General features: G+C 44.4%; 1 protein-coding gene across 1 annotated transcript; it reads left to right on the plus strand.

The window, feature by feature from the left end:
* Positions 1–8,564: 8,564 nt before the first annotated feature.
* LOC146554905 (fish-egg lectin-like) lies at positions 8,565–11,122 on the plus strand. Its single transcript, XM_085251637.1, has 5 exons — positions 8,565–8,667; positions 8,805–9,041; positions 9,128–9,345; positions 9,429–9,553; positions 10,762–11,122. The coding sequence occupies exons 1-5, from the start codon at positions 8,571–8,573 to the stop codon at positions 10,901–10,903; spliced, it is 819 nt and encodes a 272-aa protein (XP_085107763.1). The 5' UTR covers positions 8,565–8,570; the 3' UTR covers positions 10,904–11,122.
* The last annotated feature ends 3,803 nt before the right edge of the window (positions 11,123–14,925 follow it).

Consider the following 14,925-nt stretch of genomic DNA (forward strand, 5'->3'; position numbering starts at 1 on the left):
ATAGGAGAGAGTAAAAAGCTGAGATAAAATGAGTTCTGTCTTTTCGCTTAATGAGAAATGTCTCAATATCATCATATATAACTATTTCTGAAGACTGTGAAATTCTAGAATGAACGAAATTACGAACCTGGAGAAAGCCAAAAAAGTGGTCTCTAGGAATATTAAAATTTGACTGCAATTGCTCAAAGTTCATCAGTGTGTTGTTTTGATACAAATCGCCAATTACCCTTAATCCCTTTTTGTGCCACTTATCGAACATGCTACAAGACATTCCTGGAACAAAATCTTTGTTTCTCAGTAAAGGAGTCAAGAATGAAGTGCAATCTTCTCTACCCAACCTTTTACGCATTTACCCCCAGACCCTTATTGTATTATAAATGATTGGGTTATTCTTAATCCCCATTTTTAATATTGTTTTTTTGTCACAGACAGCTAAGCTCCAAAGGGAATAAGGTAAAGTGGACCAAGAGTCTAGGTGAGAGTGAGAATTTAGATAAGCATGTAGCCCCTCCCATAAGATACGGCTATGACATGCCCAATTATAAAAAATTAAATTTGGTAAGCCTAAGCCTCCCCTATCTATAGGCAATTGTAGAGTTCCAATCCTTAATCTAGGTTTCTTGCCACGCCAGATAAATTTTGAAAAGGCTTTTTCTATATCACAAGAAACTTTCTGAGTGATCAGTAAAGGTAGCATTTGTAGGGGATATAATAAACGCGGGAGAATACTCATTTTGATTAAATTCACATGCCCCATAAGAGAAAGCGGCAGTTTTTGCCATCTATCTAAATCTTTTTTAATTTTTATTATAACGGGTGATAAGTTCAGTTTCCATAAATCTTTAAGAACTGGTGGAATGTTTAGCCCAAGGTATGAAAAGCCGCTGGGGGACCATTGAAATGGATTAGAGATATCTGGCAAAGAGTTAATCTGATCACCCAGCGGCATAACTTCTGATTTCCCAAAATTAATTCTGTAACCAGAGAATGAGCTGAACTCATGTATGGTGGACATAATAGCTGGTATTGATTGTTCTGGTTTTGATAAGAACAGCAAAATATCGTCAGCGTACAATGCTATCTTATGATTTGTTCCACCCACTGTTATACCATGCACATCTTGGTGCTGGCGAATAGCCTCAGCTAGAGGTTCAAGTGCTAATGCAAAGAGGAGAGGGGACAGGGGACAGCCTTGCCTCGTACCTCTTTGCAATGGAAACGCTGAAGATTGTACACCATTAGTTATGACACAAGCTTCTGGAAGTTTGTAGATAGTTTTAATCCATGCAATAAAACCCTCGCCTAAGCCAAATCTCTCTAATACATTAAATAGATATGTCCACTCGATTCTGTCGAATGCCTTTTCGGCATCTAAAGATATAACATAGGCTTTATGATTTGTCTGATTCGAGTATTGTATAATATTTAATAGTCGTCTAATATTTGTAGATGAGAAACGATTTTGGATAAAGCCTGTTTGATCAGGGTTTATGAGCAGTGGGAGAATGCCCTCAAGCCTCCTTACTAATAGCTTGGAGAGTAATTTAGCATCGACATCGATGAGACTGATCGGTCTGTATGATTCACACCTATCTGGAGATTTATTTTTCTTTAGAATTAACAAAATATTAGCCTGTCTGAGTGTTGGGGGCAATTGTTTATTCTTAAAAGAATCTAAAAACATATCAGTCAATGGTCCTACAAGAAGGTGACTTAGTTTTTTATAAAGCTCTGGGCAGAAACCATCAGGCCCTGGTGCTTTTCCTCCTTTAAGGGAGTTAATAGCAAGGCGCACTTCCTCCTCTGTCACAGGGTTATTTAACTCTTTTCTGTGACTTTCTGATAACGATACAACAGGCACCTTCTCTAGAAATTCCCGCATCTTCCCATCTGTATTACTACACTCTGATGAGTATAAGTGTGTATAAAACTGCTTCATAATTCGATTAATATCCGTTGTTTTATAATGCTTAACATGTTTATTATCAAACAGTGATTGTATAACGTTTGTATCTGTCCTGCCTTTTGCTATTTTTGCTAAGAGACGGCCAGGTTTATTCCCAGATTCATATAATTTATGCTTAGCAAAGAAAATTGCTGCCTTTGCTCTTTTAGTCAGTAATTGATTTAAAGCTGAGCGGGCTGCTTCTAACTTCTTAAGTATAGTTTTGGACCTGGAGATTTTAAACTGCACAGTGTTTATTTTCATTCAAAGGCTTTATGATTTTTCCTATAATGGTGGGCTCTAGTCAAAATGCCCGGGCCAATTTTCTGTCCCAGTCCAGCCCTGTATGCAGCTCATCTGCAGTCTGGTGTTGCCTACATCTTCCTATTCAGAAGGCAGAATTTCCGAGTTCTGAGTACAATCAAAGCACCACGACTGCAGTTTTTGTGTTGATGTAAAAGGCGCACATGACGCTGTGACGTAGGCTAGAATCATGGCAGCAGTCAATGACGGTCCAGGCGTGGGATTTCTCTCGTGGAAATGTGCACATTATCTTTTCCTTTCTATTGGTAGGTGGCACAGTGCACTTGTGGCAAGTAATCAAGCTAGAAGACTGGCAAAGTTATGGAAGCAACACGTTAACAAGAGAATTCTGAGTAAAACCAAAGTTACTTTCCCTAGTAACTAGTTACTTTGAAAGTAACGAGTAACTTGAAGTAACTGAGTTACTTTTGAGAGAAGTAACTAGTAATGTAACTAAGTTACTATTTTAAAGTAACTTACCCAACACTGGTCACCACTCATCTTGAGGAGTTTGCCCCCTCACATATTCTAATGTGCCACAAACAGGACTTTAATATCACCAACCATTCCCATGTTATTACAGTGTATCCATATAAATGGCCCACCCTGTACTATAAGGAACTTGACACACAGTCAACATGCTAACATTATTACCACATAGCCATTGGATGCATTTTTGAAATCCATTTTTCTCCTTGAAAATAAAAATATCAGAGTCCAGAGGTAGCTCTCCTGGGAGGTGATATACAGCGGCTTGCAAAAGTATTTGGCCCCCTTGAACTTTTCCACATTTTGTCACATTACAGCCACAAACATGAATCAGTTTTATTGGAATTCCACGTGAAAGACCAACACAAAGTGGTGTACACGTGAGAAGTGGAACGAAAATCATACATGATTCCAAACATTTTTTACAAATAAATAACTGCAAAGTGGGGTGTGCATAATTATTCAGCCCCCTTTGGTCTGAGTGCAGTCAGTTGCCCATAGATGTTGCCTGATGAGTGCTAATGACTAAATAGAGTACACTCGTGTGTAATCTAATGTCAGTACAAATACAGCTGCTCTGTGACGGCCTCAGAGGTTACCCATATGGACATTGAGATATGTTGACGTAGACCGATAATTAATGGACACTAAAAAGCGGAAATTGACCACAGATATTTGTCAAAGATTTTATAACAGATTGGAGAGCAAATACAGTGAATTTTTACAGGTTTATACAGATGGGTCAAAAGATCCTAAGACTGAAGCAACTAGTGTAGCAGTGGTAATTCCGGAGTTAAATTTCAAGATTGCAAAAAGAACATCAACTCGTCTGGGTGTATATGCAGTTGAATTGTATGCCATACTGCTGGCGCTAGAATGGGTGGAAGACAGCAGAGTCTCAAAAGTACTGATATGCAGTGATTCATTGTCGGCGTTATTAAGTATTGAACAAGGATACACAACTACCATCCATCCATCCATCTTCAACCGCTTATCCGAGGCCGGGTCGCGGGGGCAGCAGCCTAAGCAAAGAGGCCCAGACCTCCCTCTCCCCAGCCACCTCCTCCAGCTTATCCGGGGGAATACCAAGGCGTTCCCAGGCCAGCCGAGAGATATAATCTCTCCAGCGTGTCCTGGGTCTTCCCCGGGGCCTCCTCCCGGTGGGACATGCCTGGAACACCTCACCCAGGAGGCGCCCAGGGGGCATCCTTGTCAGATGCCCGAACCACCTCAGCTGGCTCCTTTCGATGTGGAGCAGCAGCGGCTCTACTCTGAGCCCCTCCCGGATGGCCGAACTTCTCACCCTATCTCTAAGGGAGAGGCCAGCCACCCTTCGGAGGAAGCTCATTTCCGCCGCTTGTATCCGCGATCTCGTTCTTTCGGTCACTACCCACAGCTCGTGGCCATAGGTGAGGGTAGGGACGTAGATCGACCGGTAAATTGAGAGCTTCGCTTTTACACTCCCTCTTCACCACGACGGACCGGTGCAGCGTCCGCATTACAGCAGCTGCAGCCCCAATCCGTCTGTCAATCTCCGGCTCCCTTCTCCCATCACTCGCGAACAAGACCCCGAGATACTTGAACTCCTCCACTTGGGGCAGGAACTCATCCCCGACCCGGAGAGGGCACTCCACCCTTTTCCGGCTGAGAACCATGGCCTCAGATTTGGAGGTGCTGATCCTCATTCCCGCTGCTTCACACTCGGCTGCGAACCGTTCCAGTGCGAGCTGGAGGCCCTCACCTGATGAAGCCAACAGAACCACATCATCCGCAAAAATCAGAGATGAGATTCTGAGGCCACCAAAGCGAAAGCCCTCCGCCACTTGGCTGCGCCTAGAAATCCCGTCCATAAAAATTATGAACAGAACCGGAGACAAAGGGCAGCCCTGGCGGAGCCCATCACCCACCGGGAACGAGTCCGACTTATTGTCGGCAATGCGAACCAAGCTTCTGCAACGGTTGTATAGGGATCGAATGGCCCGTAGCAATGGGCCAGACACCCCATACTCCCGCAGCACCTCCCACAGGACACCCCGAGGGACACGGTCGAATGCCTTCTCCAAGTCCACAAAACACATGTAGACTGGTTGGGCAAACTCCCATGCGCCCTCAAGTACCCTCGAGAGGATAAAGAGCTGGTCCAGTGTTCCGCGACCAGGACGAAAACCGCATTGTTCCTCCTGTATCCGATGTTCGACTAGCGGACGAACTCTCCTTTCCAGCACCCTGGCATAGACTTTCCCAGGGAGGCTGAGGAGTGTGATCCCCCTGTAGTTGGAACACACCCTCCGGTCCCCCTTCTTAAAGATGGGGACCACCACCCCGGTCTGCCAGTCCACAGGTACTGCCCCTGATCTCCACGCGACATTGCAAAGGCGTGTCAACCAGGACAGCCCTACAAACGTCCAGAGCCTTCAGGAACTCGGGGCGGACCTCGTCAACACCAGGGGCTCTGCCACCAAGGAGTTGTTTAACTGCCTCAGTGACCTCGCCCCCGGAAATTGGCGGGTCATTCCCCTCATCTCCAGACTCTGCTTCCTCCTCGGAAGACGTGTCAGTGGGATTAAGGAGGTCCTCGAAGTATCCCTTCCACCGCCTGACAATTTTCTCAGTCGACGTCAACAGCGCTCCACCAGCACTATACACAGTGCAGGTAGAGCACCGCTTTCCCCTCCTGAGACGCCTGACGGTTTGACAGAATCTCTTCGAGGCAGTCCGAAAGTCTTTTTCCATGGCCTCTCCGAACTCCTCCCACACCCGAGTTTTTGCTTCAGCCACTGCCCGAGCCGCATTCCGCTTGGCCTGTCGATACCTGTCAGCTGCCTCCGGAGTCCCACAGGCTAACCAAGCCAGATAGGACTCCTTCTTCAGCCTGGTGGCTCCCTTCACCTCTGGTGTCCACCATTTGGTTCGGGGATTACCACCACGGCAGGCACCAACCACCCTGCGGCCGCAGCTCAATGCAGCAGCTTCGGCAATGGAGACGCTGAACATGGTCCATTCGGACTCAATGTCCCCAGTCTCCCTCGGAATGCTGTTGAAGCTCTGCCGGAGGTGTGCGTTGAAGATCTCACGGACTGGGGCCTCTGCTAGACGTTCCCAGCACACCCTCACTACGCGTTTAGGTGTACCAGGTCTGTCCAGTGTCCTCCCCCGCCACCTGATCCAACTCACCACCAGGTGGTGATCAGTTGACAGCTCAGCCCCTCTCTTTACCCGAGTGTCCAGAACATATGGTCGCAGGTCTGGTGATACGATTACAAAATCGATCATCGACCTACGGCCTAGAGCGTCCTGGTGCCACGTGCACTTATGGACACTCTTATGTTCGAACAGGGTGTTCGTTATGGACAAACTGTGATTAGCACAGAAGTCCAATAACAAAGCACCGCTCGGGTTCAGATCAGGAAGGCCGTTCCTCCCAATCACGCCCCTCCAGGTCTCGCTGTCGTTACCCACGTGAGCATTGAAGTCTCCCAGCAGGACAACAGAGTCTCCAGGTGGAGCACCTTCCAGCACCCCTCCCAGGGACTCTAAGAAGGCTGGGTACTCTGAACTGCCACTCGGCGCATAAGCGCAGATGACAGTCAGGACCCGTTCCCCGACCCTAAGGCGCAGGGAACAAACCCTCTCGTCCACCGGGAAAAACCCCAACGTACCGGCAGCACAACTACCCATCAGCAAATTAGGTATGACATTCTTTTTGCTCATCATAGACTGTCTGACCGAAATAAACATGTAGTAATAATGTGGACTCTGGCTCATGTGGGTATTTTGGGTAATGAAAGTGCAGATAGGTTGGCCAAAGCAGCTGTTAAAAGAGTCGATATAGATGCACAGATACCACTGTCAAAATCTGAAGGGAAAAGTGTAGTTTGGACAGAAAGTAGGAACTTCTGGCAAATGGCATGGGATAATGAAACAAAAGGGAGACATTTATATGGGGTGCAAAACACAATAGAAGCTAAGAGGAGTGGCGGATTGCAGAGACAGGAGGAGGTTGTTGTCAGTAGAATACGAACAGGCAACCGCCTTTTAAATGGTACTCTTTTTAGGATAGGAAAACATCCGACTGGGTTGTGTGATGGGTGACGGTTGAGCATGTACTCCTTAGTTGCAGGAAGTATGCAAGTCACAGGAGGGTGATGTGGGGTAAAATGAGTGGTGGAAGGGAACTTACGTTTGAACGAGTGGTTAAAGAGTTGAGTCATGGTGAAGGGAAAGTGGTGGTTTTTCGTTTTTTGAGAAATACTGGTCTCATCAAGAGGATCTGAGGATTCAGGAATGACGGACGATTAACAGCCAGGAGGTGGCAGTAATGCAACAGTTTTGGATGCAAGCTGCTATTAAACTTGACAGAAGAAGAAGAAGAAGAAGGCCTCAGAGGTTGTCTAAGAGAATATTGGGAACAACAACACCATTAAGTCCAAAGAACACAGCAGACAGGTCAGGGATAAAGTTATTGAGAAATTTAAAGCAGGCTTAGGCTACAAAAAGATTTCCCAAGCCTTGAACATCCCACGGAGCACTGTTCAAGCAATCATTCAAACATGGAAGGAGTATGGCACAACTGTAAACCTACCAAGACAAGGCCGTCCACCTAAACTCACAGGCCGAACAAGGAGAGCGCTGATCAGAAATGCAGCCAAGAGGCCCATGGTGACTCTGGACGAGCTGCAGAGATCTACAGCTCAGGTGGGGGAATCTGTCCATAGGACAACTATTAGTCGTGCACTGCACAAAGTTGGCCTTTATGGAAGAGTGGCAAGAAGAACGCCATTGTTAACAGAGAACCATAAGAAGTCCCGTTTGCAGTTTGCCACAAGCCATGTGGGGGACACAGCAAACATGTGGAAGAAGGTGCTCTGGTCAGATGAGACCAAAATGGAACTTTGGCCAAAATGCAAAACGCTATGTGTGGCGGAAAACTAACACTGCACATAACTCTGAACACACCATCCCCACTGTCAAATATGGTGGTGGCAGCATCATGCTCTGGGGGTGCTTCTCTTCAGCAGGGACAGGGAAGCTGGTCAGAGTTGATGGGAAGATGGATGGAGCCAAATACAGGGCAATCTTGGAAGAAAACCTCTTGGAGTCTGCAAAAGACTTGAGACTGGGGCGGAGGTTCACCTTCCGGCAGGACAACGACTCTAAACATAAAGCCAGGGCAACAATAGGATGGTTTAAAACAAAACACATCCATGTGTTGGAATGGCCCAGTCAAAGTCCAGATCTAAATCCAATCCAGAATCTTTGGCAAGATCTGAAAACTGCTGTTCACAAACGCTGTCCATCTAATCTGAAAATCTAAAATTGATTCATGTTTGTGGCTGTAATGTGACAAAATGTGGAAAAGTTCAAGGGGGCCGATACTTTTGCAAGCCACTGTATTTCCCAACATGAATCCTCGTGGTTAGTTTGGCTGAAAAGACAAATGAACGAACAAAAACATTTATATCTCAGAGAAGAGATCTCTATTAGATATTTTTTTACCCACTTGAATGGGAACTGTTGAATGATAACATTTCATACGGTCATTGTCAGCACGACGTGATTATATCGCAACAATAGAAGAAGAAAATAATCTGTTTAGCACAGATCACTACACCATGAGCCGATTTAAATCCATTGTAGATTCTAGTAAATAATCTCCAGGAAGTTATCACTTATAAGTTCTTATTCTTAGTTTCTAGTAAATGCTAAAACATTTCCTCCTTTATTAGCTCTGGAAAACTGCCTGGAAAACCAGGTCAGACTCACAGTTCTAATGTTTCAGCGTGCTATAAAAGTAACACAAACCCACCTATCATAGGGCAGTAGCTCAGCAAAGATGCAGAGATTCATTCCTTTAACACACAGACTCACAGACAATATGAAATCTTTTGCAGCCTTCTTGTTGGTCCTTAGTTACCCGTTTGTCAGTCATGGTAAGTCCTGATTTTAAAATGTGACAATGCAATATTTCTTGAAGCCAATGAAGGTAAAATAAATAGAGCAAAATAAAAAGTTTCCCTTAAAAGTGACAGATCATGCATTGAGTTAACTTGTGCTTTTTTCTTCACAGGCTGCACTTGCACGGAGGGTCCACAACAGTTTCCTGCTGTACAGATTGATGCTGGACAGGGGAACGTTGTGATGACAGACAGCAACAATTATGCATACTTTCTGCTTGGATCACAGTGGTACAAAATGGGCTCACTCACCCTGAAGCATGTCTCAGTGGGACCTGCAGGAATCTGGGGTGTTGACCTCGACGACAGGGTCTACAAATACGTAGCTGGCAGCTTTGTTTTTGCGAATGGTGAGCTTTATCACAGACTTAAGACAGTAGAGTGTGCGCGGTAGCAGCTGTTTGAATGAATGATCTGTACCTCTGTGTGTCTTCAGGTGAGAGTTTACAGCAGGTGGATGCTGGAGGTGATGGTCAGGTGGTGGGAGTTACTGACACCTCCACCATCCACTGTCTGAAAAGCACCATTGCCTCAGCCTACAGGGAACAGAGCACCCTGAGCTGGACAACCCTGCCTGGGCTTTTAATGTATGTCAGTTGCAGCACAAAATATGGATGCTGGGGAGTGAACTCAGGTCAAAACATCTACTTCACAGTAAATTATTTTTTATTTTAATGATCATTTGTGTTGTTATTTGTATGATCAAGACATCTCACCATATTTGCTTTTCATGACAGAGAGTAACACCGAGCACCTGTGGCATCAGTGGCTGGATACAAGTGGATGGTCTTGCAGTAAAGGTTGAAATTGGGACTGATGGAAGCGTCTTTGTTGTAACTAGAGGAGGAGAAGTCTTCCAAAGGTAAACACTTAATCTAGTCTGAAAGCATTTTAACTAGCCCTGGCAGTATTTCTGTTCTTTCTTCTTTCTTTTTGCTTTGACTCTTTCAGTCTCTGTTTGAATCAGGTTATTGTGTTTTTGACTCCTCTGTTGTTATCCATGCAATGGATCAACCACTATTTTGCTCTTCAACCTTAGAATGACCTCTCCACAAATGAATAACAAATTGCTCACGAAGGCAATTTGTGCTTAAATCTTTCTAGAAGCGATTTTCATTGTAATGATCACTGAGCCATACAATGTTCATGTGTAGAATCACCAGTCAAATGCTACAAAAGAAAACTAGTAATGTTTACTTATAATCATCATAGTTTCTGTAACTCAGAAACTCAGTAACTAAGAATTTTCAGATTTCAGTTGTGGATTCTTTGAATGATCTGTCTCTCCTCTATAATACATTTAGGTGTTCACTTAAAAGAAATCATAGAAATCTCATTTTTCACATCTGTTAAACATATTTACCTCTTCCTTTCACGCCTGCTAAGGCAGACGGCGTGGAGAGAAGAGAATGCGGACCCAAATGCAGACAAATGAGGTGGATGTTAACAGAAAGCAAGCCTTTATTTAGGGCTGCAACAAATATTACAAAACAAATGGCAGAAAGGAAACTAACAAAACCTAAACTGGGAAAAGGTGAACATGAAACTTGAAACATTGAACTAGAAAACATGAAACCTGGAAATGTGGAGTGAAGAAGAGCAGAGGAAATGCAGACGACCCGACAAAGAACAAAGGAAAACACACAATAAATACAGAAGAGAGACACAGCTTAACCTAATCTGACACACGAGACAGGAAGGAAGCAAAACAGAAAACTCTAACACAGGACATGAGACTACCAAAGTAAAACAGGAAATACATGAACATAGAAACCTAGATAACTAGATGTAACACAGAACATTAACAAAATCTAAAGACTAGAAATCACCAACAATACTAAGGAATAACCAAAGGAGCTAGAAATGCAACAGACTAGACCATGAGAAACCCCCAAATCACAGAACATGAAGTAATCAAAAACATTATATTTGGGTCACCAGACCGAGCAACCATGAGACTTACAACTCTTAACTCAGGATAGATAATATGGCGAGGAGCTGAGGCCAAACCCTCAATTGCACAAATAAAACAGATCCAATGATTTAAGTATCAATGTCTTCTCTCTACAGACAAGGCATCGACAGCAGCACTCCACAAGGCACGAGCTGGACCAAAATACCAATGCCCTCTCGCATCAACCATGTGAGCTATGATCGTGGCAATCTGTGGGTCGTGACTGACTATGGGACCATCCTGAAATGTTTATACTAGTGGTTGTAGTCTTTCCTCTTCTGTCGCATAAAACAATGTAAAAACTGATCAGCATTATGTCAACAATGAAAAATTCACGTGGGAAAATAATTGATTGTTTTATTGTGATTACATCTTAAGTGATTCAGCAACAACATGCATAACTACTAGAATGCTGTCAGATATTTACTTCTGTATCATTCACCTGCCATCCTTTCATAAACTCTTGATTCGCTGAGACTGTTTGGATTCAGTTTTTTATTTTTGCAAGTTGTGATCATTGCACATAGTAGACAAGCTTACATGAGATTATGATGGTGTTATATATTCATCAGTTTAACAGGGTCCAGACCTCTGGTGTTCTTTTATTATAAATCCCACTATGGGAGATGCACAATGCAACAACACCTCCTCCTGTACAGCAGAGTAGCTGCACCCATTTTCCACCTCAGTTCAAACAGAAGTGCTTCACATTGACCCGTAAATGTCATAATTATGTCAAAGTCAAGAATTTGTTACTTTTGATGCTGAATCTATAGATGAACTAATAGTAATAGATGGTAGGCTAGTTTGAACCATAAGTCATTTACAGTTTCTTCATGTACTTATAGCTTACAAGCTGATGTCCTCATGTTTCCTATTCATGTTTTACATCACAATGACATGAGGCTACATCTGTTCTGCAACATGTAAAAAGTTCTGTTATTGTATATCCTCCGTGGTAACGGTATAAACCTGAGAACCTTAGTTCAACCTGATCTTGAACTAAAGTTATCTTTAGTTCAAGATCAAATTTCCTCATTCACACACTGCAGGCTGTCAAAATGGTTGATTTGGTGTGTCAGTTCTACCATTTGACACCTGATGCTGATGTGATTTGACATCAGTTTCGACAAGCTTTGCCACACTCCTTTAAATAAACTGACAACTATCTAATGTGGTGTCTTGATGCATGCTCAGTCATCCAGGTAAGGAAATGCAGAGAGTTGATTCTGTTCATCTGGGCATTGCATTTTGAGTGGGAGAAACATTTTGTAACTCAAATGACTTCTTCATTGACTGAAGATTCCTTTCGAATGAATCAGTTAATTTTTTTGGCTGCATTTTTACCTGTCAAGTTGTCTGAAAAAGTTTCAAGCAATGCCTTATCCTCTTGAATATTGAGAATTTGTTTTATTTATGGGCCAATGGTATATATTTTCAGAGAGATCTTTAATGCAAGCTGGAGAGGAAATAGCGTGTCACAAATTTAGAAGATCTGTCTCCACAGACCGTGCAGTGGTGTGTGTGGTGGACCCAGGTGTGAACACAGGTGAGGAGACGGGGGTGAACTTAAACTGAAAGCGAGCCTTTATTATGGCTGATGACATAGAGTTCAAACAAGGCAGAAGCACAGTGACTGAACTAAACTATAACTAAACTGGGAAACTGATACTGTGATAAACTATGAAGGCTCAGAAAACTATGACTATGAATGCAAAGACTGGCTGTGAAAACATGGAGGGTGGGAACACAGACGACACGGCACAGACTGTGTCCAAATTAAGGCTCTGCACGCTTGAAGTACGCATTTTAAGCGCGGTTACGTCACCGCCACGCGACGATGGCTGTCCCAATTCGAAGTGTACTTCAAATGCATACTCCAAATGCGCTGTCGATTTCCCCAAATATCAAGCGTAGTCCGGTGCACGCTTCGTGGTCCCATATATCCCACAATTCATAGCGCGGCGGTGGGTGGGTGTGGAGAATTTTGCCGCAAAATACGGCAGAAGGGAGCGGCCGAAGAGGTTTTTTTTTTTTTCTTCCAAACTTTATTGAAATCATAAAGCGAACAGTCAGTCATTCCAGTTCAGTTTGCACAGTAGGCATACAAGGCAAATAAGAGTAACAATATACAGTACAATGAAATAAGAAGGATAAATAAATAAAGGAAAAAAAGGAAAAAAAAAAGGGGGGGGGGGGATGTGACAGACTTCATAACAACTTTGTACTTGAAAGTTGTGGCAGCTCATTCCTTAAACATTTCTGAATGAATTTCAATCAATGATAAACCGTTTTTATTGGAAGTTAATTTAAGAGAGTTTAAGTAATATTCATTTTCAATCAAAAACAAATTAAATGATGGGGTTGAGTTTTGAAATTTACATTTATGTATGTGGCATTTCCCTAATAAGATGGAGCGGCCGAAGAGTGAACTGTCAAAAGTACTGAATATGACGTCACTTATTTATGTGCGAATGTTTAATAATTAAAGTCAGTCATATATCCACAAACACAACAAGCTGAAAGTCAGTGATATATGTATATATGTGTATATATATATATATATATATATATATATATATATATATATATATATATGGAAAAAAAAAACACCCAGCACGCCCCTGCGGGCGGTTTATCCTTCAAGCTCGGGTCCTCTACCAGAGGCCTGGGAGCTTGAGGGTCCTGCGCAGTATCTTAGCTGTTCCCAGGACTGCGCTCTTCTGGACAGAGATCTCCGATGTTATTCCCGGGATCTGCTGGAGCCACTCCCCTAGCTTGGGAGTCACCGCACCTAGTGCTCCGATTACCACGGGGACCACCGTTGCCTTCACCCTCCACATCCTCTCGAGCTCTTCTCTGAGCCCTTGGTATTTCTCCAGCTTCTCGTGTTCCTTCTTCCTGATATTGCTGTCATTCGGAACTGCTACATCGATCACTACGGCCGTCTTCTTCTGTTTGTCTACCACCACTATGTCCGGTCGGTTAGCCACCACCATTTTGTCCGTCTGTATCTGGAAGTCCCACAGGCTCTTAGCTCGGTCATTCTCCACCACCCATGGGGGCATCTCCCATTTTGACCTCGGGACTTCCAGGTTATACTCGGCACAGATGTTCCTGTACACTATGCCGGCCACTTGGTTATGGCGTTCCATGTATGCCTTGCCTGCTAGCATCTTGCACCCTGCTGTTATGTGCTGGATTGTCTCTGGGGCATCTTTACACAGCCTTCACCTGGGGTCTTGCCTGGTGTGATAGACCCTAGCCTCTATGGATCTTGTACTTAGAGCTTGTTCTTGTGCTGCCATGATTAGTGCCTCTGTGCTGTCTTTCAGTCCAGCTTTGTCCAGCCACTGGTAGGATTTCTGGATATCAGCCACCTCCTCTATCTGCCGGTGGTACATACCGTGCAGGGGCCTGTCCTTCCATGATGGTTCCTCGTCTCCCTCCTCTTTCTTGGGTTTCTGCTGCCTGAGGTATTCACTGAGCACTAGGTCAGTTGGGGCCATCTTCCCAATGTATTCTTGGATGTTCGTTGTCTCATCCTGGACTGTGGTGCTGACGCTCACCAGTCCCCGGCCCCCTTCCTTCCGCTTAGCGTATAGCCTCAGGGTGCTGGACTTGGGGTGAAACCCTCCATGCATGGTAAGGAGCTTTCTTGTCTTTATATCAGTGGCTTCTATCTCCTCCTTTGGCCAGCCTATTACCCCAGCAGGGTACCTGATCACGGGCAGGGCGTACGTGTTGATGGCCCGGATCTTGTTCTTACCATTCAGCTGACTCCTCAGGACTTGCCTGACCCTCTGCAGGTACTTGGTGGTTGCAGCTTTTCTAGCGGCCTCTTCATGGTTCCCATTCGCCTGCGGGATCCCCAGATACTTGTAACTGTCCTCTATGTCTGCAATGTTGCCTTCTGGTAGTTCAATCCCCTCAGTTCTGACTACCTTCCCTCTCTTTGTTACCATCCGACTACACTTCTCCAGTCCGAACGACATTCCAATGTCATTGCTGTATAGCCTGGTAGTGTGGATCAGTGAATCGATGTCTCGTTCACTCTTGGCATACAGCTTGATGTCATCCATGTACAGGAGGTGGCTGACAACTGCTCCGTTCCGTAGTCGGTATCCGTAGCCAGTCTTGTTAATGATCTCACTGAGGGGGTTCAGGCCTATGCAGAACAGCAGTGGGGACAGAGCATCTCCTTGGTAGATCCCGCACTTGATGGTGACTTGTGCTATGGGCTTGGAGTTGGCCTCTAGTGTTGTACGCCACATCCCCAT

This window comes from Mchenga conophoros, linkage group LG17 (genome assembly GCF_057382185.1).
Source record: "Mchenga conophoros isolate Kocher_MC1m ecotype Shallow Benthic linkage group LG17, M_conophoros_male_GT1.1, whole genome shotgun sequence".
Taxonomy (NCBI): Eukaryota; Metazoa; Chordata; class Actinopteri; order Cichliformes; family Cichlidae; genus Mchenga; species Mchenga conophoros.

Bases quoted from the DNA above. Each gene is read 5' to 3' on its own strand.
- LOC146554905 (XM_085251637.1), top strand. From the start codon at position 8,571: ATGCAGAGATTCATTCCTTTAACACACAGACTCACAGACAATATGAAA. The intron at 8,668-8,804 runs GTAAGTCCTGAT...TTTTCTTCACAG, and splicing joins TTACCCGTTTGTCAGTCATG to GCTGCACTTGCACGGAGGGT. The intron at 9,346-9,428 runs GTAAATTATTTT...TTTTCATGACAG, and splicing joins GTCAAAACATCTACTTCACA to AGAGTAACACCGAGCACCTG.